This window comes from Eutrema salsugineum, unplaced genomic scaffold (genome assembly GCF_000478725.1).
Source record: "Eutrema salsugineum unplaced genomic scaffold, Eutsalg1_0 scaffold_19, whole genome shotgun sequence".
Taxonomy (NCBI): Eukaryota; Viridiplantae; Streptophyta; class Magnoliopsida; order Brassicales; family Brassicaceae; genus Eutrema; species Eutrema salsugineum.
The window spans coordinates 1-20,618 of NW_006256838.1; the positions used below are offsets into that span (position 1 = coordinate 1).

Genomic DNA, 20,618 nt, shown 5'->3' on the forward strand with positions numbered 1-20,618 from the left:
AACCCTAAACCCTAAACCCTAAACCCTAAACCCTAAACCCTAAACCCTAAACCCTAAACCCTAAACCCTAAACCCTAAACCCTAAACCCTAAACCCTAAACCCTAAACCCTAAACCCTAAACCCTAAACCCTAAACCCTAAACCCTAAACCCTAAACCCTAAACCCTAAACCCTAAACCCTAAACCCTAAACCCTAAACCCTAAACCCTAAACCCTAAACCCTACACCCTAAACCCTAAACCCTAAACCCTAAACCCTAAACCCTAAACCCTACATACTTAAATTTGTATATTTTAGAATGTTATTTGGCATCTATATTCTAAAACATTAATTCACATTCTAAATAGTGATTAATATTAACTAATTTTAATATTAACTAAACTTATTTCGAATGTTATTAGATAAATTAATTACTTTTTAACCTGTAATTTTAAAGAACTCTATATTCATCATTAATTAGTTGAATATTTTTTATGAGATTTTAACTTTTTGGATAATTAAAGACAAGTAGAAAGCTAAACTTCTGCGGTCTCGTTACTATATTCTTATATGATGTATTTATGTATTAAAACAAGATACCTAAAATTTTTGAAATGTCTCTAAATCAGTGAACTAACCCCCTATGAAAATTCAATTTTTTGAACAAAATTAATTCTCCTTATTTTATTTCTAAAAGACCTAATATCATTCTAACACTAGATCAATATTAACTAAACTAGTTTTGAATGTTATTTTGCGACTTTATTATTTTTCATTTATTAATTTTTTTTTTTTTAAATAACTCAATATACATCATAGCTAACCTTTATTTGCATGGATAATCAAAGACAAATATGAATCCAAACCTTCGCAATCGAGTTCCCAAATTTATGTAGGATGTATATATGTTTTAGAACAATGTAACTAAAAAATATTTAAAAGTATCTCGAAATTAATGAATTAATTCTTATAAAAAATTAATATTTTTAATAATTACATAAATAAAAATAATAATTTCAATCACTCTATTTCTAAAGTACCTCGTTAAGGAGACCTGAAATTTCTTCAGCTCGAGGTCGAACCAACTCATCAGAATTAAACTAATTCTAGTTCTAGATTAATATAAACTAATTTAATCACATTTCATACATTAAGTCCTAACCCTAAACAACCCTAAGCCCTACGCCCTAGCCCTTAGCCCTAAGCCCTAAACCTAAGCCCTAACCCTAAATCCTTAAATTTGTATCTAAAACATTAAATCATATTCTAAATCTTGATTAGTTATTTCAATATTAACTCTTAAACCTTAAACTTTGTATAAATAAACTTATTTTGAATGTTATTAGGTAAATTAATTACTTTTAAACGTATAAATTTAAAGAATTCTATATTCATCATTAATTAGTTGGATAACTTTATGAGATCTCAATTCTTTGGATAATTAAGGACAAGTAGAAACATAAACCTCTGCGGTCTTGTTACTGTATCCAGGATGTATCTATTCTATTAAAACAAGATAACTAAAAATTTTGAAAATATTTCAAAAGCAGTGAACTAACCCCTATGAAAATTCAATTTTATGAAAAAATGCAGTAATTAAAAAAAAATTATTTCATTTCTAAAAGACCTATTATCATTATAACACTAGATTAATATTAACTAAACTAGTTTTGAGTGTTATTTTGCAACTTTATTATTTTTCATTAATTAGTTTATAAAAAAAACTCTATATACATCATTGTTAACCCTTATTTACATGGATAATCAAAGATAAATAGGAGTTAGAACCTCCACAATCTAGTTCCCAACTTTATGTAGAATGTATTTATTCTCGTTTTTATGTTAATATGTTTTTGTTGTTTTCTAAATAAATGAAGTTTTTGAAGAATTTTTTTTTTTTTCTAAAATTTCTGGTTGTATTACTTTAAGGGACGATTACATAGCTGAGAATAAAACAGTAGCAAGAAGCCTTCGGGCATTAATCCCATTGAATAAGTTACACAAGGAAAAGAAAAAAGAAGAAAAAAGGAGGTCAAGTACCTCGAAACCACAAAGCGAGTGAGTCGTGGAAGCTTGGCCGGTCTTTCCTAGCTAAGCAAGTGTCACGGATCCTCCTATCAATAGCCTTGAAAAGCACCTCCGCTGGAACTGATTTGTTGTTGAAGATGCGGTCGTTACGTTGGCGCCACAAAGAGTAGATTATCGCTTGAGCCATGAGCAACCTCAAGTGTTCTCAGAAGGCGTCGGGTAAGAGCACTTTAACCATCTTTGAAAAACAGTCCAAGTGCCAAACCCCAAAAACTGAGCATTGAGTCTCCGAAATCCCAATCTCCACACATCATAACTATATGGGCACCTCAGCAGCAGATGATCCCTAGTTTCATCATAAATCTCGCACAGCACACAGGCAGACCCGTGCCTATGAACAAATAATACAAACATTCGCCTACGGGCCAAAATTTAAAAAATTAATTTAAACTAATTGTTAACATTATTAATTATTTAAATAAAGATTTAGTTTGAAAATAAAATATTTTCTTGGTAAAATTAGCAACTAAGTTAATAACACAATACAATATTAGGCAACATACATAGCCACCTAAATAATTAAACAAATTAAAATTAAAAATACCATTTCAATTTCTTATTTCTTTGTTAAAGTTTTGGAAACTTCTTACTCTCCTTTTATTCTTTCTGAACAACCATATAATCAAAAGCTATTTGTCAATTGTTAAATTTTTTTAATTATAATTTTGTTTCATTTAATATTAGATTTAGTTTGATTTGTAATTTGTTATTCTAATTTATATTTATTTTGTTTACGATAATGATTGTTATTACTGGTTTATATGAATTTGAAATGATAATATTTTTTTTTTTTAATATAAATTGGATTGATTTTATATGAATATGAGATGAAGATGAATAACTAGAGCTTTTAACATAAAAATGGAGTTAACAAGGATTTTTTTTTAAAATCCGCTTACGGGCTCTGTATCTTTGGGCACGGCTCTGCACACAGGTTCTATTTTCAATTACACCCCAAGACGCAAGACGTGCTTTTGTGGACACAAGTTTTTGAAGAATTGATCTGGACCAACAAAAAATTGAAGAGAAAATCTGAAGGTGATTAAGAAAAACATTTGGATATTGTTGTATTATGTTATTGCATATTTACAGGTTTGTTTGATTGCTTACCGGTTATTATCACCTAGGCGGTATATTAAGTTTTAGTTAAGCTTTTGAGGTATATGTTGTCTTTTCATGCAGAATTTGTTATTCATGCAATCCTGCTTATCATGAAATTTGTTTCTCTCTCTTTGCTCGATGTTGTTATACTTGTACAGCTTTGGCAACTTTAACTCTTCCTTGTTCTCATCTCTCTCTCTCAATTGAGTCCTTATTTTTGATGATATGTTAGTCCACACTTGAGAATTGGCACACTGCAAAGTTTATTTCTGTGTGACATGTTGGTCATTGATTCTTAGTAATGTATATATTGCCTATGTTTTTCTGCTGTAATTAAAGTTCAGGTTCTAACTATGACAAAAAGGAACTTCACGTTCTAACTAGAACAAATAGGAACTCATACTGTACCTATCTATTATAAATTTATAACAAGATAGCTAAAATTTTCAAAAATATCTCGAGATCTGTTGAACTAGCTCTTATAGAATTCAATTCATTTAGTGATGCAATAAGGCTCGCAACACGTTTAATCTTCCAATGTTGTAGCTAGTAAATATTCTCCATAGTAACTTTGTAATGTCTTTACAATGATAAATGAAATAAGAAGTTAAAAACAAAAACAAAACAAAAAACGTGGAAAATAAAGTTTTGAGCTTCAAGGATACAAATTCGCTCGAAAAGCTTGAAATATTTATCTTGTTGGAGTAATTTTCTATTCGTGGCGTTATTAAAACTGTCATATTGTCTTCGCGTTGGTACTTGACTCAATGACTCTATCATATTCGTCTTAGAAATGTTACAGCTAAAGCTAGTTCGTGTGTATACAGAAGTGAGAAAGAAGAGTTCTGGCGTATACAAATGTTGGCTTATGCACAAAACTGATGGAAATAAAGGAAAAAGATGAAGTTCTGAGACGAGTGAGAGGCCTACGGTCTAGAACAACCAATGTTTTCTCTTTGGCTTCTGCTGAACTGGAGCAGCTGCACTTATGTTCTTCACAAGATAGTTCAGCGCATGCTTCCTGGACAGAAGACCAGATTCTAAAATCAGCTAGCTCCATAGGCTTCTCAAAATTTTCGTCTGCTGCAGGAACATCAAATATCACGTCTATAGCCTTCATCTTAATGATCGCTTTAACTGCAAAAAGAGTTTTGCAAAAAGTCTTTTCGATCTCATGTTCCACATGCACTGCAGCAGACCTGAGTTCTTGTCCCAGTGAACGACCCGCAGAGCTAGAACCGCTCATACTACGGGATACCCCAGAAACTAAGCTTAGAAGCATCTGGTACAGAATAACAAAACTTATTTGAATGCTTTTTATATAGCCTAAAAGGTGAATTACGATCTCGATGCCATTCAGGTGTTATGCTTGGAATCTTATATCGTAGAAGCTTAAAGACAGATTCATTTAGATTGATTATAAGAATTTGAGCATCATGTCCAATGCTAAGGAAACTTAGAAGGATAGTTTCTGACACCGCCAAAAATTACAAAGAAAAGGTTCATCTTGTCTTAAATCATATATATAAATCCTTTAGGCATCTTGATAATATCTGTTAGCAACAACTCTAAATCCAGAAATTAATCACTTGGGTTCGAAGAGTAATTACGATAGAGTTTTTTTTTTATCAAGTGGTCTACTGACAAAGATTTAACTCCATGAGACTATATAAGCAAGGACAACAGGCACACCTTTTTTCAAAGGGAATATGATAATCATGCTTCGGAGCATCTGATCCTTAGATGAACTTACCACAACAAATATAAATTCATGCGGTAGGAAACTAATTTTCCAAATACTATGCAGATTTAAAGACATGCAAAGTAAAAACTGCCAAGAAAGCCTCTCTTACCTGAAAATAAGCATTTAGGTCACCCGGTTTTAATACAACAGTCAGTCCCAGCACCAACACATCCAAACCAGTTGAGAAATTGATAATAGCTTCCTGAAGGAATAAACATGATCTCTGCAATAGATTGCAGTTCTCTCAGATTCAGATGGAATTCCAAAAATGTAATTGATGGCTGCTTCCAATCACAATACTTAGTATATTGAAAAGGATTCTCAGCAGTAAAGTAGAAAATATCAAATAAAACGAAAACAGATATATACAAAAACCTATGGAAAGAGGAAACGGATAATTATTAAAGCAAGATTATCCTCTTTTCTTTGATGTAGCGTCACTGACGTTTGGAAATATCTTATGGACATACACTAACTAGTTCAACGAAGCACCTAAGATTAGTCTTATAACTTGGGAAGGAATGCAGCTACGTATCAAACTTCAGAGATAAATGATGTGACCAAACCATTCTCAAATGACATGACAACCAAAACATGTATCAAGCAGGGAGAAAAAGACAATGTTAAGCTTAGTCTAACACATATGTAGCAATAAAAGGCAAAACACCAATGATTAAAAGGGATTAATTTGATATAAGAAGAAATCCCACACCGGTCACCAGATGCAGGTCAAGTTTGTATTGAGACCCGTAACCAATGATTAAAAGGTATTAATTTGATTAAGGATGAAAAGCAGATAGTTACGGGTCTCAATACAAAAACTTGACTCCATTTCTTTTCTGCCATTTTGCAGAAAGAACAATCAAAACCAGAAAACCCTAGGTGTGAGGACAGAGAATTCAATCCTTGAGAAACATATTTTTCATAACTTGGAATCACAGTATCACTTAGCCCCAGCTCCTGACGCAAAGGCCTATCTGATCTTGCGTTGTCAGGCCCTTGAAACATCACCACGTCAGATTTTGAAGCGGGCCAAACGACAAACTCAAAATCATGGAAATCAAATCCAAGAAGATCTTTCTGCCCAATTAAAGCATCCACTTCTTCAGACTTCTCCACGAACAGTTTGACCTGGGGGCCACCAACAAGTATGCCAACCTGAATCTGTCTCTCTGGATGAACACTTACTAAACACAATTCAATAATGCGTCTGTAGATCCCATATTCGTCATAACCAGCCATTTCAGAATCAACTCCACCTGTTACCAAAGAACTTGAATGACCAAGCAGCTGCGGAACTACCCGGAGACTGGGTTTCATCTGGAAAAAGCACCCAGTGGCTCTGGTATTCTGTTTATGCCAGGTAGATACTGACAAACTGTATTTTTCTCATTAGTAAAATGCATAGACTCTAAGGGAGAAAAATATGAAACACAAGATTTGGTGAATGCAGCAAGCAAGTTAGCTGGCGAACAAGATATCTGGTGGTGTCGGACTGGACAAGGAGGTACATATTCGGGAGGGATTCAAGCCGAATCTGAAGCCAATACTGCATTTTGTAATGTGTTCGTGAGATTGTTGTCTTCAGGGGAAACCAAGATTCAGAGTTGATTAAACCAATAAGAGAACTGATTAAGGGTGAGACGATTTCATGTAACACAACCGCAAAAGAATCAAGAAAGTAGAATAGATTCTTCAGCAATGATGAGCAAATTGTTCCATTACAGAGAAAATAGAGAAGAAGAAGATAAAAGTTTCACAACAATTTTTCTGGTTAATCTTTTACAATTCCTCTTCACTCTTTTTTATAGCTTCATGGTTTCATTCTTCTCCTCTCATCTCAACCGTCCATCTTCTTTTAATCTGAACCATCCATGTGTACTCTTCTCTCCATTCTAAAAAATTCCTGTATCATTCCAATCGAATAAGATGGGGGTAACGTAGCACGTATCCAAATTTAAAAATCCAAAGAATTGTAAATATATTTGATCGATTGATTATGGCCACTAAAATGTTCTCTGCATCTCCGGTAATCTCCGCCTCCGCCGCCACCAAAGCGCCGCTCCTCCCCAAGGCCGTACCATCGCGTCTAGGCGCCTCCTTGGCAGCCGCAGGCGCCTCTCTTAGCTTATTTCATCTCAATCTTAGGCACAGGCTCTCTCTCTCCATCACCTCCTTTTCCTCCCAGATTACATCTCCTCTCTGTAACTCTATCTCAGACAAGGGAAGCCCCCTGCCCCGTGGGGCGGGCGAAGGAGTCAAGGAAGATGCGAGGAGTAAGCTGCTTCAAGTAGTCTTGGTCTCTCCTCAGGTTTGCACTCGCACTCTTGACTCTCATACCCAATTTGAATAAATGTTACTTGCCCTTGGTTTGGTTTGGGTGTGGGTCTATCTTTTAGTTTGGTACACTTTGTGTCTTTCTTATAGACATAATTTCAGGCTTTTTTCAGACCAGGAACCCTCTAAACTTGTACTCTCCTTGACAGATTCCTGGAAACACAGGTTGCATTGCAAGAACATGCGCGGCTTCAGCTATTGGGCTGCATTTAGTCGGGGTACTGTACATTCACTATCCCCTTTGGAATTGGATCAACCAAACTCAACTAAATCATTGTTTCCAGTGTCCATGAATCTCATAAAATTGATTTGATTTAATTTTCATGTGCTCCTGTTTCAGCCATTAGGTTTTCAAGTCGATGATGCCAGAGTAAAGCGAGCTGGTTTGGATTATTGGCCGTATCCCACCTAATTTGATAAGAATTTTTTTCTACTTTTTTGGTGTGTGTGTGTTGTTGCTTTCTTTTTCAACAGTCCCTTGCATGCCCTTTCATTACCTCTTCTTCTTCTTAACTTAAAGCATAGCTATGTGGTTGTCAAAGCGCATAGCTCATGGGCTGAGTTTCGAGAATATTTCAGGCAACAGGTTTGCCATGTCTCCAATTTGTAATTCTCAATAGCTCAATTCCGTAGATATGATGGTGTCTGACTTGACATATATGTTTATATGTTTTCCTAGGAGGGAGAAAAACGGATGATAGCTTTCACAAAAAGAGGAACAAAGATACATTCAGTAAGTTCCATTCATCTGCGTTTGTTTACCAACCAGAAACAGCAACAATTGTTAGCAATTGGGTAGCTGAATGAACTTGGTTACAAAGTTGAAATGATAGATTCCTGTCGAAATGAGTTCATTGCAATATCGGAACAACATCAAGAGAACGTATTGTCCTCATCTGTCGCAACTTGATGCAGGAAATCTCTTACCGAAAAGGCGATTACCTACTGTTCGGGTCAGAGACAAGCGGTCTACCCCCTGAAGCGCTGTCAGACTGCAAAAACGAATCATATGGAGGGGGGACCGTACGTATTCCAATGGTGGAAACATATGTGAGATGTCTGAATCTGTCGGTGAGTGTAGGGATTGCTTTGTATGAAGCGTCCAGACAACTTAACTATAAGCAAATTGAGTGTGCACCTGAAGGCTGTGTGAATGGTGGTGACGAACCATTGTTCGCAGATGATATCTTTGCGTGATATATTGGACAGTTGCAAAAGAAACATGGGGACGCAGAGGCATAGCCATAGGTGGTTGAAAAAGCATTGACACGCAGGCAATGTCACCAATGTTTTCTTGGAAACATGATCTTGAAGAAATGACTGCGTCGCCTTATCTTCGTCATCTTTTAGCTACTTACCGTTTTTTTGACCAAATCCCAAGTGTGGGGGACAAGGACAACAAACTTGTTGAGTCTCTAGATTCTAGAATTCGAACGTTTTCTATTGAGAAATCCTGGCACGCGAAATTAAAAAGCTAACGATGGAGTGCAGATGATCGTTGTGAACCAAACTATAAATATGAATGAAATTGTCAGCTGCATAACAATATAGTTCTAGTGGGTCAAGGATAGCAAAAGAAGCTAAAGGATTTTATAACCTCCGTATGCTCATGGGCGGCTGCTTGAAGGAAGTCGTAATATTTGTTAGAAATGCAAAATGAGTACAAATGATCACTCTTATCCAAAATCCAGCTTTCGGATGTACCACAAGCAACTTGTGGTTCTTGGGGGGTAATTGCTGGTGGTCCTTCTCGTGCTTGCTCATCCCTACAAGGCTCTTCTTTCTTGTCCTGAAATCTAGAGGTTGTGGCAGTGATACATAGAGCCGTATCCTAAGAACTGAAACTGCTTGCAATATCTTAGTCTTGTTCTTCCAACGATGCCACACATGACAAGCTTGTATAACAAGCCTCAACATCTGCTTCGTATACTTGCAACCATAGATTTCTAGCCCACATATCCATTCTTCTAGATCAGATTTTCTTTTACAATTCTGAGAAGATGTTAATGGTGGAGAAAACCTCATGAGACAGCTTAAGTTTGTCCCATAGAATCTTCGTGCTATCTTCATAGTCATATCGGGACTTTGAACTGGATTTAGATGGTGATAGATGATGATGTTGATGATGATACAGAGAAAGAGAGATTGAAGAAGATAATGTTTGTTCCATTAATTTCCCAAAGAAGGGCTACGAGCCTTACATATAGTGACAGACAAAGGAAAGATAATTAAACCGGACAATAGACCAAAAGCTAAACCAGAGTTGATTAAACCAATAAGAGAACTGATTAAGGGTGAGAGGATTTCCTGTAACACAACCGCAAAAGAATCAAGAAAGTAGAATAGATTCTTCAGCAATGATGAGCAAATTGTTCCATTACAGAGAAAATAGAGAAGAAGAAGATAAAAGTTTCACAACAATATTTCTGGTTATCTGTTACAATTCCTCTTCACTCTTCTTTATATCTTCACGGTTTCATTCTTCTCCTCTCATCTCCACCGTCCATCTTCTTTTAATCTGAACCATCCATGTGTCCTCTTCTCTTCAATCGAATAAGATGGGGGTAACGTAGCACGTTATCCAAATCCAAAAATCCAAAGAATTGTAAATATATTTGATCGATTGATTATGGCCACTAAAATGTTCTCTGCATCTCCGGTAATCTCCGCCTCCGCCGCCACCAAAGCGCCGCTCCTCCCCAAGGCCGTACCATCGCGTCTAGGCGCCTCCTTGGCAGCCGCAGTCGCCGCGACAACCGTCCTGACAATGGCTCCGGCGCTGCCTTCGGCTGGCGAGGGGAACCAAACGTACAGAATATACTACGGGACGGCAGCGAGCGCGGCGAACTACGGGGGATACGGAGGGAACTCGGACAGGAAGACGTCGGCGGAGTACGTGTACGATGTGCCGGAAGGGTGGAAGGAGAGGCTGGTGTCGAAGGTGGAGAAGGGCACAAACGGAACAGACAGCGAATTCTACAATCCGAAGAAGAGGACGGAGAAGGAGTACCTGACATTCCTGTCTGGGTTCAGACAGCTGGCGCCGAGGGATGTGATTCTGAACAACCTCGCCCTGTCGGACGTGAGCTGCAGGATCTGATCGCAGGCGCAGACAAAGTGTGTCGGAAGAGAAGAAGGACGAGGAGACAGGGCAGGTTTACTATCTGTACGAGATCGAAGGAGTCGGGAAGCACAGTCTCATCACAGTCACTTGCGCTAAGAACAAGCTCTACGCCCATTTCGTAAATGCCCCTGCGCTCGAGTGGAACCGCGACCACGATACATTAGCCCACCTTCGCGACTCCTTCAAGACCGTCTAGTTTCACTCGATCCATCCATCTCCTCCAAACATTTATTTGTCCCTATATATTTTGCTTTTATCATATGATCTATCATCCTTTGTATCTTCTTGGGGTTTGTGATCCTTCCTTATCATCAAAAAATCTTTTTGGATGTTAAAAGGGACAGTCAAAATAACAAGGTAGATAATTTTGTTCTCTTAATTACTCTAATTAAAGCAGCCAGCAAGCAAGCAAGCAAATGCCTTGAACACAGAGAAACCAAAAAATGTGGTTTTTATTTTTATATTTGTTTGTCTGCAACTTTGCCGGCATCCACACGTTAAAAAGTGTCTTTTTTTTTTTTTATGTTGTTATTACTAGTCATTGGAGTTTCAATTTCCCTACCTACATAGAACAACAGACTAGACAAGACAGAGTCCACAAGCAAGGACATTGTTACTATTCCCACGCCCAAGAGTTTCTCCATCCATCCTTTGTCTTCTTTCAAGTCACCTTTTGTTATTAATTATATCCCCACACACACTTTGTTTAATACTACATAGCTAGCACTCTAAAACCCTAAGCAAATGTTACATCTATCTATCTTTAATATAAACAGTATGTATATAAAGAAATACAAAGAGGGAGAAGAATGGAGCTGGTTTCCTTTTGTGGGAAAACAGACAAGCAAGTTGTGGTTTGATAATCTCAAGGAATGAAAGCTGTACTTTGGTTTAAATAAAGAAATGCATAAAAATAAACAATAAAAGAACAAATCATCATTTTCCCTCATCATTTTAATAAAGACGAGAAAGAAAAAAAAAAAAAAAGAAGCAAATCTTTGTCTCTGGGTCTGAGGGGACAGGTGTAGGGTTGAGATCAAATCTGTGGAAGGGTGCGTCTCCCCACACTGAACCACATATCTTTTTGCCGGCTTCTTCAACGGCTTTTTCTCTTCCCCTTCCTTCGACGTCGTTTTGTCTCCACCTTCTTTTTCCCCTCTCTCTCTCTCTGTCACCCTCTCTGCTCTTCCGTCTCTCGTCTACAGTGCCCTCCGCTTCACCTTTTTTCGCTGTCCTATGAATTTGGTCGAAATGCCCATCCTCCCCTAAATAAAGCAAGTACCTTTCCCTCTCTCCTCTCACTCTTTTCAATTTCAATTTCTCCTCTCTCTCTCTCTCTCCCTCTCTCTCTCGCTCTCTCTCTCTTTATTTTTTTTTTACTTTTGTTGCCTGAGACTCTCCCTTATCGTCTCCAATTGCCACTCGCCGCTACAACCCTCATCGGATGTATGACTTTCCCCTCACCCCCTCCTCGTGTTCTAATGTCTTTTTGCGTGATGCTCTTTTTGTACGCTTAGTCTCTTTGTTTACACACCTGACCCTACTCCCCCGACTTCTACTGATTTCTGGGTTTGTCTTTGTTTCTCTGTGCGAAGCCTTTAAGAATCTAGAGAGATAACATTTGTTCATTTTCCTCTGGGCCTTGCGTAGCGTAGTTGCTAGGGTCATTCGTATTTTGTATAGTATTTCAATCTGCCTTTTATCTACTCTTCCTCACCCTGTTACTCTTTCTGTTGTTTCCTCTTGTGTTTTGTTTCAGACTTAAGCCCTCCTTTGAACACATCTCACAGTCATCTCCTTCGTACCCGATAGTACAGTTGCTGAAATGAATGGAGATAGACCAATGGAAGATCCTCATTACACGGAGACGGGATTCCCTTATGCTGCTACCGCTAGTTACATCGATTTTTATGGTGGTGCGGCTCAGGAGCCCCTAAACTATGCTCATACCGGAACAATGCATCCTCAGGTACTTGTGTTTTCTTCCCTGTCCGGCGGCCTGGCCTATATCGCCGTTAACAGATTCTAAAATATGTTTAGTGTCTCATCTGTTGTTAGACGAGCTTATAATTTGTGTATCCTCCCTCGTTCATAACTTTACTTGTTTGCCTATTCTCAGGACAATATGTACTGGACCATGAATACAAATGCATACAAGTTTGGATTTTCAGGATCAGATAATGCTTCCTTCTATGGTTCTTATGACATGAATGATCATTTATCGCGGATGTCAATCGGGAGAACGAATTGGGAGGAGTACCATCCCATGGTAAACGTTGATGAGCCTGAAATCACAGTTGCACGGTCTGTCCGGATCGGGGACACGGATGAGCACTCTGAGGCTGAAGAATGTTAGTTATTCTTTTATGTGTCCCTTGCTCATATTCATGTCGCTTTCTTTCTTTGTCTAAGCTATAGAAAATATATGTTTGTATTTTACAGGCATTGCAAATGAGCATGATCCCGAGAGTCCTCAGGTATGTGCACGTGATCTAAAAGGGTTTATGAATCTGTGTCAACTAGTTAACTCTTGCTCATTTTTGTGAAGCTAGTGGTGTATCCGTGCAGGATGTGATCTAAAACACTGATATAAATTCTCAATGCTCGTTAATGCCATGTTGCCACAGGTATCCTGGCAAGATGACATTGATCCCGATACAATGACCTATGAGGTTTGTTCCAGTTTTTCCTTTCTTTTTTTTTTACTGTTGGGTTTGTTGTTTTTTATGTGTATGTATATTTGAAGGAGATGGTCAATAGAGACAGTCAGTGGACAACATAAAAAGCTGTTTGGTTTGTGGATCAGGAATTAGTAGAGCTGGGAGAAGCGGTAGGAACGGAAACCCGGGGGCTGTCTCAGGAACTCATAGAAACGCTTCCCACTAGAAAATATAAGTTTGGGAGCATCTTCTCCAGGAAAAGAGCAGGGGAAAGGTAAAGAGCGACCTACCTTATAAGATAATGAATTCACGACACAGGATTAGTTTACTGAAAAACCTGCGTGGGATGATGATGAGCAGGTGTGTGATATGCCAGCTCAAGTACAAGATAGGGGAGAGGCAAATGAATCTGCCGTGCAAGCACGTTTATCATTCCGAATGCATTTCTAAATGGCTAAGCATCAACAAGGTAATTCATTTTTCTTTCTTCTTACAGGTTATTATTATTGTTTACATCTGAAACTCACTCGTTGCATATTGAACGCAGGTTTGCCCGGTGTGCAACAGCGAGGTCTTTGGGGAGCCCAGCATCATCCATTGATTGGCAATAGGAATTTCCTCCTCTTTTTGGCTCTTTATATTGAGGCCCTCATCAAGTTAATTAATTGTTTTAGTGTAGTGAAAACTAAAAAACACAAATATATATATATATATATATAGCCTATAAGAAGATGTCCACACTACACTCACTCTCTCTCTCATGTTCAGTCCTTCTCTGTACATGTAATTTTTCTTCTAGTTCCATTTTCTCTCGTCTGTGCTTTAGCACTCACTCGTATTGTATACTAAAGTTTCTACTTCAACTCTCTCTCACTACTACTCTACTTTAGGCTTTCAAATACTACAAGATTCTTGAGGTGTGGGTACTGAAGTTGACTGAACTTAAAGAATGTAAAGAACAACGGAGAAAGCCACCAATCTCCTCGATTCGAAAGAGTGCATTGTAAAGGCCAAGGAAGATTGTTGGCTATTGGAAGGTTGAAATATATATAATTTTCTGTAAAGAGAAACGAGGCATTTAGTATGAATACATGATGCCATAGTCTGTGTGATAGTAGTATCCGTATCATCCAACTTCCCGGTTTTGCCTCAGCTTCCACAGCTCCGGAATAGTATATATATACAAGTACAGCTTGGCTTATATACGAGTTTGTTCCTGGAGTTGTTCCTGCCAAGACCAGACCCACTAGTGGTTAGAGATGCATCGCTTGTAAAGAGGATATATATATATATGTATATGGGTTTAGGATTTACAACCTCTGTAACAAACAACGCATGGAAGCCATATGGGACCCTATGAGGCAGCTCCACCACTGCCACTGGCTCAGCCGACATTGTTTTTGCGTCGATCACATTCACACATGATTTCCTGCCCATTTTCAATCAACATATTATTGTACCAGAAAGACAAAAGAAACAAGTAATAACTGATGCAGAACTAGCACGAGAGCAATAACTACCCTGTGTTTTCATCATGAACAAAGAATATCAAGTAGCCATCATCTTCTTCCGCTGCCTCACGCGGGACATATATAGCCTCTGAACCATATCTCCCTTGTCCCAGCTCATAGATTCCTTTGATATTACCTCCTACTTCCAGCATTTTCTTGCCTGTCTCAGCCTCCGCATGCAGATCAAACTTGATAATTCCTGTAACCTTTGCGATACTGTCCAAAATTGTTCCATACACATATCTCTGTTTCCTAAACGCACCAAATAAAACAAAGAAAACATTGGGCATGATGAGGTTTCCTTGCTATGGATACAATGAATATCAACACGCAAGGACAAGGATGAACTCATACTTTCCAGTGTAGCGCTCGTTGATTCTGGGGAAATCAACTGCAGATGCCGATAGTTTTCTCTGAGAAGCTGAGCCCGTTTTCATGTTAAATCTCATTTCGTACCTGCACAAGCTATAGCTGAGGAGGGTATCTGGTTTACGAAAGAGCAGAACAGATGTAACAGATGAGGGGTTCTTACAGTTCGTTGCTAAAATTTTCAAGTTTTTCTTTCACATTCCCGCTGACCATGTCAAGATCTGGATTCTCAAGGCGACAAGTGATGAGGACGACTTCATCCTCTTCTTCCCAAGCATTGGCTGGATATAGGGAGCCATTCAAAAAAGTTTGATACATAGAATACAAAATTTGACGATGTGAACCCTTAAACAGATATAGCAAAGCACACACCGTTGTGGAATATAAAGCAGTTGGGAAGCTCAAACCATCTAATCATGAGTTCATCCTTGGCATAGCGTGGAAGAACACCAAAACGAGCCTTCTTTGTGGGATCAAACGAGTATATCATTTTCTTCTCTTTCACCATTTCCTTGGAATCAATTTCAAAGATACATAAGTGTATAGGGGAGGCAGATTCTATGATTTTCAAAGGAGATATAAAACAAGCATCCTTATTTGCTTTTTATAATCATCTTTTCTTAACCATTTCAACAAAAGTGTATGTGAAGCAAAAAAAGTATTGGGTAACCTTTAAACCTACATACCTTTGGCCTGAAGTGCATAGGAAGATCCATGAAGATTGCATAACTCTCAGTAATAGCAAAATCGTGCATCATGATTGGCTCTGATATAGTGATTGGGACTGGGTCAAGCATAATGCCATCTTCCGAGATCACCCTGTATGTGAGATAAGGAGGCGTATGCGAATAGCCAAATGTAAACATTTCACCTGCAGAGAGAGCCCATGATGGGTCAGCAGCAGAAATAGTAGCTTGTTTCTAAGGAAAAATTGAAGACTTACCCGTAGCCGGGTCAACTTTTGGGTGTGCAGTGAAGGAGTGGGTCAATCTCTTGTCATAATCTATCATGCCAAGAGTTTGCAGGTCCCCATCTTCCAAAACTTTGACGACATCTACAAACCAAAAAGAGTGGCTTTGACTTTTTAAGAAAGAAAAGCATAAATCTTCCAACCTCGCTTGGGTTTCTAAATAGATCTTATTAAAATACAGAGTCTGCGTTCACTTTAGACCATAAGAAAAACGAAGAGGTAGTAGAGGCTTACACGGCTTATCTGCCTCCTGTAATGCTAGAAGTTTTCCATGGTGATATACGAGCGCTGTATTAGCTGGTGCATGGAAAAAGAGAGTGAGATTTGTTAAGATACTAGCTAGGTAGAAGGGATGAAGTAACCAACCAGTTCCATATCCATAAGAGTCGTCCAATACTTTGAGTTTAGTTCTAAGCTGTTGCATATTGACCATAAGCAATCCGAAAAACCCCTTAAGGTCCCCAATCTGCAAAGTTTACAACAACAAAATTATAAAAATAAACAAATGAATTCCGCATGCAATTGCAGAAGACATATTTTTTTTGTACTAGCTCACCTTCATGAATTTGGCAGCTCCGAAAAACTCTTCCTGCTTGAGACGTGATGTCTTAACATATCGAGAAACATAAGTTGCTTTCCCATCTTTGATGCGAACCCCATGTATCATACTGCAGTATTACTATTGCAAAGCTATATGAGAAATGACGCAAGGAAGAGAGTAGAGATTGATGAAAATAAGAAGGATAAACATGAGATATCTTAGGGAGACAAGAAGGCGAAACGTCAGGGGAAAATTCACGTACCCATCTCCATCAAACCTGAAAAGAGCAGAGAGATATAAATAGAGAGAGAGAGAGAGAGAGAGTATCAGAAGGAAGCCACCGATATATACCATGACGATCGTGTAGAAAATAAAAATAAAAAAGGGAGAAGAGAACGTGCCAGTGATATCCAGCGACGGGATCAAACTTGGGATTTGGACCAACCCTCACAAATTCACCATTCAAGCATTCCTAGAAATCAACAAAAAGACGATCAAAACCCCAAACCCAACCCCGGGAGATTAAGAAAGTAAAAGTGGAGCTCACTCACGGGAAGAAATCCATGGACGACGGGGAGATCTTTGACGGGAGGAGTCTCATCCTTGAGGGGAGCGAAGTTTCCGGAGAGGTAGTGGAGAGGGAGAGAAGCATCGTGCATGAGCTTGACAACAACTCTCTCCAGAAGATCGAGAAGCTTAGAGGAGAAACCCTTGGAGGGTTTAGGATTGAGGGAGACTATGCCATCACCGAGCTTTTCCGCCATGAAAAAAATTGGATTGATGAGCAGAATTAAGAAGCTCAGTGATTGATGCAAAATGTTGATGATGATGATGATGATATGAGTAGGCCTGCGTCCTTGGGTGAAACGCTGCCACGTCGCAACGTTACGGCCTTAGCTTCTCCGTTATCTTTAACGAACGGAATTTACTACCTACCGTATATTCTTCATTTTATCGAACGGCAACTTGTGTTAGTGATTTTTTAAGCAAACTTTATTTAGTCTGTCTTAAATTCTGTGGAAGATGAAAACAGTATCTTTAGATTGCTTTGGCAAAGTATGTTACTCTGTGTGGATATTTTTTTTTTAAGATTTATTCAAATCAGACTAAATTCACACTATAAACATTGATTATTTTATATAGAGCGATATCTATCTGCGTTAATACAAGCGAACATCTTGGTTATCCTATATATATAAAGTCATTGCTTGGCAGACTGTGATTCCTGATGAAACTTGTGCAAACTTTTTAGTTACGAACAGCCACAACCCAAGCAAGAGAGAAGGGAAGCTCTAGTGATGACACGGGGCTTGGCTGAGATCGGTGTGCTCAGATAAACCGCACCATCAGCTTATTAAAATGTCAGCAAGCGTAGTTGGTGCGTTCCACAGAGAGAGAGACAAGGTGAAATGTGTGGCGTGGAGACGGGTGTGAAAAAAGGGATCTTCAAAGGAGATCGTGAGAATGAAGCAAGAAGAGAAGCAGATGGGCTGAAACGAATAGCAGTAGCAAAGAAGGAGAGGATAGGAAAGAGAAAAAAAAAAGAAAAAAAGAGGAGAATGGGGAAGCCGAATGTGGAGGGCTTCTCACCAAAATGGAAACGACGAAGCAAAGTCGCTGGCCTAGTAGTAATTATATGTATGTAATGTACACACCCTCCTCTTTCTCCTCTAATGTAATCCAAAAATAGGAACTTTAAGGTCTTTTCTTTTAGAGAGCAACAATAGTTTTGTGTCCGAAGCAAAAACCTGTACAGCTCTTGCCAAAATTAACAGTAATAATCAAATATATATCACGACAACAAGCAAATGGCCATCATAGTGATACAACCGGTGAGGTGCAAAAGATAACTAAACAGACTAGACTCTATTGGTGTTACTCCTCTCGCCTACACTCCCAAAAACACCATTCTTCAAGCTCTCTCATTGCCTATTTCCCAAAAGGACCTCATTTACTTACAAATGTGGTTGTTGCTTAGTTCGCAGCTGAAGGCTTGAAGTCTACCATCTCCCTTATGTTCAACTTTATGGATGGCCCCATTGACGAGCATATGTGCGCGCTTTTCCAGTACACTCCTTTTGCTCCCTTTGGCTTGTTTGTCTCCACCGATTTCTGCATTCATCATATTACTTTCCCCTCATTCCATTTTTTTTTTCTTTTTTTGTATTTTAAACAGCAGAAATACGCAGTATTAATGGAGAATCAGCCTACCACTGCTGCAAGGAAGTTTATGAGCAGGTCTTCCTCTGTAAAATTAACTTTCCCAAATGGAATGTGAACAATCCCAGTTTTGTCCGCTCTGAATTCCACTTTCCCTTTCTTGAACTCTTCTATAGCCTGAGAGATGTATGCATCTTTAAACCATGATCACCCGAATTAGGAGATGTTGCAGAGTGAGTAGGCTTACCTGAGGGATGTTAGCTGTGACGGTACCAGCCTTAGGATTTGGCATGAGTCCTCGTGGGCCAAGAATCTTTCCCAGGCCAGCAACCTAGCACCGCCAAGTTGAAGAATGTTAGGAATAATAATAGTAGAAGACGAGTTACAACTATGATTCCCATGCCACATTCTTTGCCCAGAATGACGTTATCGTAACAGCTACAACTTTATTCCATCAAACAGGCCAAATGAGTTGAGGAAACACACACACCTTGACCATCATATCTGGGGATGCAATTAACTTGTCAAACTCCATGAACCCTCCTTTTATCTGTTCGATCAAATCATCACTGCCCACAATATCTGCCCCTGCGTTTTTTGCTTCATCGACCTTCTCACCTGGATGTTCATCATGGACACGGTGCAAGCCAGAGAATAAGAGAAAGAGTAAACCACACCTTTTCAATATAATGCATGTTGCTAAATCAACGAAAAGAAGTGAAACAGGAAAGAAAGGAGAAGATAGATCCCATTACATTTCCTGTTGGAATACACAAGAACTCCATCCAATCTAAACATACAAGGTCAATCACACCAATTTTCATCTAAAGAAGCCCTGACACTGAAATAGTAGCATAATAATCCCTTGAAAACCACTAACTTAGCATTTTGGGTGAGGCAATTACCTTGAGCAAGAACAGCCACTATAACAGTCTGCCCTGTTCCCTTAGGGAGGCTCACCTGTACCAAACAGAAAAGAAATGAAAAAAAAAAAAGTTAATATCCATGAAGCACAAGTTATATATCGAGCAAAACCAAAACTGACCGTTGCTCGCAGCTGCTGGTCATTGTATTTTGGATCGATGTTGAGACGGAAATGGGCTTCTACCGACTCCACAAACCTTGTGTTTGCAGTTTGCTTAAGCAAAGATATAGCAGTCTTGACGTCATACTCCCTTTTGGTTTCCCTTAGCTTTTGGATTTCCAAAAACCTCTTCGACCTTGTCTGCCAAATTCCAAGCAAACAACTGAGACATGCCCTCAAGTAAAGGACGAGAAACAAGCAAGAGAGAATCATCAATTGCTCAGAGCTATCTCTACTTTAAGAACAGCAAAATCAAGTAGAATAAACCTGTTTTCGGTTCAACAATGTCAAAATTTAGAGCAACAGCGACCGTAAAGGATGGGTACTGTATAGATAGCAAAACATACTCTATCTCTCTTCAGAAGCAAAGCGGCTTTTCCTTTCTTGGGCTTGGGTGGATCAAGGACGGCAGTGGCGGTGGCGGTGGCGGTGGATTCCCCAACTTCATTCAGCTCCGCGTCATCAGTGTCGACGTCCGCCTCTGCGGCGACGGCGGAGACAGCTACCGGGAAAGTTCGGTTGGAACCTCTGTCAATAGCAGCACATCTTCTTCCCCCAAGGAGAAGAAGCGGGGGATAGAGAGCGACGCTCAAGTTGTTGGGTCTGGGGTTGGCAAAGGAGAGAAGCGATGGAAGGTTAAGATCCTGGGAACGAGTGGATACGGCGTATGCTAACATGAGAGAGGAGTGAGTGGCGCAGGCAGCCATTGTTGGAGCTCTGAGCAGAGCAGACGCAGTTTGTTTTGTGTAGAGAGAAGAGAAGAAGAAGGGACTGACTCTACACTCTCCCTAATCCACAAAGGGGGATCGGATAACAATCTCTCTCGCTCTCTCTCTTAGCTATTATATTCTGCGTGATGGTATACCATTGCTACGGTGTTATCCACACCTGTTTCATTCTGGACCATTCGATTGATGCGATTGCGATTGCGATTGAATTTTTTTTTTTTT

The 20,618-nt window shown here is 39.0% G+C and overlaps 6 protein-coding genes across 11 annotated transcripts; 3 read left to right on the forward strand and 3 right to left on the reverse strand.

The window, feature by feature from the left end:
• The first annotated feature begins 6,862 nt into the window (after positions 1 to 6,862).
• LOC18019783 (putative tRNA (cytidine(34)-2'-O)-methyltransferase) lies at positions 6,863 to 8,700 on the forward strand. The gene is made up of 6 exons (XM_006402196.2): positions 6,863 to 7,223; positions 7,399 to 7,467; positions 7,590 to 7,648; positions 7,775 to 7,835; positions 7,929 to 7,982; positions 8,165 to 8,700. Exons 1-6 carry the CDS (start codon positions 6,912 to 6,914, stop codon positions 8,444 to 8,446), a joined length of 837 nt encoding a protein of 278 aa, XP_006402259.1. The 5' UTR covers positions 6,863 to 6,911; the 3' UTR covers positions 8,447 to 8,700.
• Positions 8,625 to 9,663, reverse strand: LOC112087118. The gene is made up of 2 exons (XM_024157004.1): positions 8,847 to 9,663; positions 8,625 to 8,759 (listed from the first exon to the last, which is right to left on the reverse strand). The coding sequence occupies exons 1-2, from the start codon at positions 9,323 to 9,325 to the stop codon at positions 8,690 to 8,692; spliced, it is 549 nt and encodes a 182-aa protein (XP_024012772.1). The 5' UTR covers positions 9,326 to 9,663; the 3' UTR covers positions 8,625 to 8,689.
• Positions 9,664 to 9,705: 42 nt separating this feature from the next.
• Positions 9,706 to 10,752, forward strand: LOC18020268 (thylakoid lumenal 19 kDa protein, chloroplastic). Its single transcript, XM_024157003.1, is given in 3 exon segments — positions 9,706 to 10,329; positions 10,332 to 10,364; positions 10,367 to 10,752. Coding segments are annotated over 3 exon segments (687 nt in total). The 5' UTR covers positions 9,706 to 9,878; the 3' UTR covers positions 10,570 to 10,752.
• A 791-nt stretch (positions 10,753 to 11,543) lies between these two features.
• On the forward strand, positions 11,544 to 13,902 carry LOC18019828 (E3 ubiquitin ligase BIG BROTHER). 3 transcript variants are annotated; one of them, XM_024157028.1, is made up of 8 exons: positions 11,544 to 11,647; positions 12,133 to 12,342; positions 12,493 to 12,724; positions 12,816 to 12,850; positions 13,001 to 13,045; positions 13,180 to 13,307; positions 13,394 to 13,502; positions 13,581 to 13,902. In XM_024157028.1, exons 2-8 carry the CDS (start codon positions 12,199 to 12,201, stop codon positions 13,632 to 13,634), a joined length of 747 nt encoding a protein of 248 aa, XP_024012796.1. In that variant the 5' UTR covers positions 11,544 to 11,647; positions 12,133 to 12,198; the 3' UTR covers positions 13,635 to 13,902. The 3 variants fall into 3 exon arrangements, with proteins under 3 accessions (XP_024012796.1, XP_024012795.1, XP_024012797.1); XM_024157027.1 differs by having other exon boundaries at positions 11,552 to 11,819; XM_024157029.1 differs by lacking the exon at positions 11,544 to 11,647 and adding an exon at positions 11,836 to 11,942.
• A 51-nt stretch (positions 13,903 to 13,953) lies between these two features.
• LOC18020167 (carotenoid 9,10(9',10')-cleavage dioxygenase 1) lies at positions 13,954 to 17,256 on the reverse strand. 3 transcript variants are annotated; one of them, XM_006402201.2, is made up of 14 exons: positions 16,976 to 17,255; positions 16,826 to 16,896; positions 16,687 to 16,701; positions 16,440 to 16,551; positions 16,250 to 16,349; positions 16,118 to 16,180; positions 15,857 to 15,967; positions 15,600 to 15,784; positions 15,286 to 15,424; positions 15,077 to 15,194; positions 14,899 to 15,000; positions 14,554 to 14,796; positions 14,351 to 14,462; positions 13,954 to 14,261 (listed from the first exon to the last, which is right to left on the reverse strand). In XM_006402201.2, the coding sequence occupies exons 1-14, from the start codon at positions 17,186 to 17,188 to the stop codon at positions 14,232 to 14,234; spliced, it is 1,614 nt and encodes a 537-aa protein (XP_006402264.1). In that variant the 5' UTR covers positions 17,189 to 17,255; the 3' UTR covers positions 13,954 to 14,231. The 3 variants fall into 3 exon arrangements, with proteins under 3 accessions (XP_006402264.1, XP_006402261.1, XP_024012794.1); XM_006402198.2 differs by having other exon boundaries at positions 16,440 to 16,562; positions 16,976 to 17,204; XM_024157026.1 differs by having other exon boundaries at positions 16,118 to 16,349; positions 16,976 to 17,256.
• An 845-nt stretch (positions 17,257 to 18,101) lies between these two features.
• LOC18019971 (50S ribosomal protein L1, chloroplastic) lies at positions 18,102 to 20,476 on the reverse strand. 2 transcript variants are annotated; one of them, XM_006402204.2, is made up of 7 exons: positions 20,016 to 20,475; positions 19,630 to 19,809; positions 19,490 to 19,544; positions 19,075 to 19,202; positions 18,832 to 18,915; positions 18,636 to 18,761; positions 18,102 to 18,536 (listed from the first exon to the last, which is right to left on the reverse strand). In XM_006402204.2, the coding sequence occupies exons 1-7, from the start codon at positions 20,373 to 20,375 to the stop codon at positions 18,399 to 18,401; spliced, it is 1,071 nt and encodes a 356-aa protein (XP_006402267.1). In that variant the 5' UTR covers positions 20,376 to 20,475; the 3' UTR covers positions 18,102 to 18,398. The 2 variants fall into 2 exon arrangements, with proteins under 2 accessions (XP_006402267.1, XP_024012844.1); XM_024157076.1 differs by lacking the exon at positions 18,102 to 18,536 and having other exon boundaries at positions 18,653 to 18,751; positions 20,016 to 20,476.
• Between the last annotated feature and the right edge of the window lie 142 nt (positions 20,477 to 20,618).

Coding starts and splice junctions, on each gene's coding strand:
- LOC18019828 (XM_024157028.1), top strand. CDS start 12,199: ATGAATGGAGATAGACCAATGGAAGATCCTCATTACACGGAGACGGGA. Junction 12,851..13,000: donor ATGATCCCGAGAGTCCTCAG/GTATGTGCACGT, acceptor ATGTTGCCACAG/GTATCCTGGCAAGATGACAT. Junction 13,308..13,393: donor AGGAAAAGAGCAGGGGAAAG/GTAAAGAGCGAC, acceptor GATGATGAGCAG/GTGTGTGATATGCCAGCTCA.
- LOC18019783 (XM_006402196.2), top strand. CDS start 6,912: ATGGCCACTAAAATGTTCTCTGCATCTCCGGTAATCTCCGCCTCCGCC. Junction 7,468..7,589: donor TTGGGCTGCATTTAGTCGGG/GTACTGTACATT, acceptor CTCCTGTTTCAG/CCATTAGGTTTTCAAGTCGA. Junction 7,649..7,774: donor GCTGGTTTGGATTATTGGCC/GTATCCCACCTA, acceptor CTTAAAGCATAG/CTATGTGGTTGTCAAAGCGC.
- LOC112087118 (XM_024157004.1), bottom strand. CDS start 9,325: ATGACTATGAAGATAGCACGAAGATTCTATGGGACAAACTTAAGCTGT. Junction 8,760..8,846: donor CCGCCCATGAGCATACGGAG/GTTATAAAATCC, acceptor TCATATTTATAG/TTTGGTTCACAACGATCATC.
- LOC18019971 (XM_006402204.2), bottom strand. CDS start 20,375: ATGGCTGCCTGCGCCACTCACTCCTCTCTCATGTTAGCATACGCCGTA. Junction 19,810..20,015: donor TGCTTCTGAAGAGAGATAGA/GTATGTTTTGCT, acceptor GGAATTTGGCAG/ACAAGGTCGAAGAGGTTTTT. Junction 19,203..19,489: donor AGTGGCTGTTCTTGCTCAAG/GTAATTGCCTCA, acceptor ATGAACATCCAG/GTGAGAAGGTCGATGAAGCA.
- LOC18020167 (XM_024157026.1), bottom strand. CDS start 17,188: ATGGCGGAAAAGCTCGGTGATGGCATAGTCTCCCTCAATCCTAAACCC. Junction 15,195..15,285: donor CTGCTTTATATTCCACAACG/GTGTGTGCTTTG, acceptor CCCTATATCCAG/CCAATGCTTGGGAAGAAGAG. Junction 14,262..14,350: donor ATGCGTTGTTTGTTACAGAG/GTTGTAAATCCT, acceptor TGGTCTTGGCAG/GAACAACTCCAGGAACAAAC.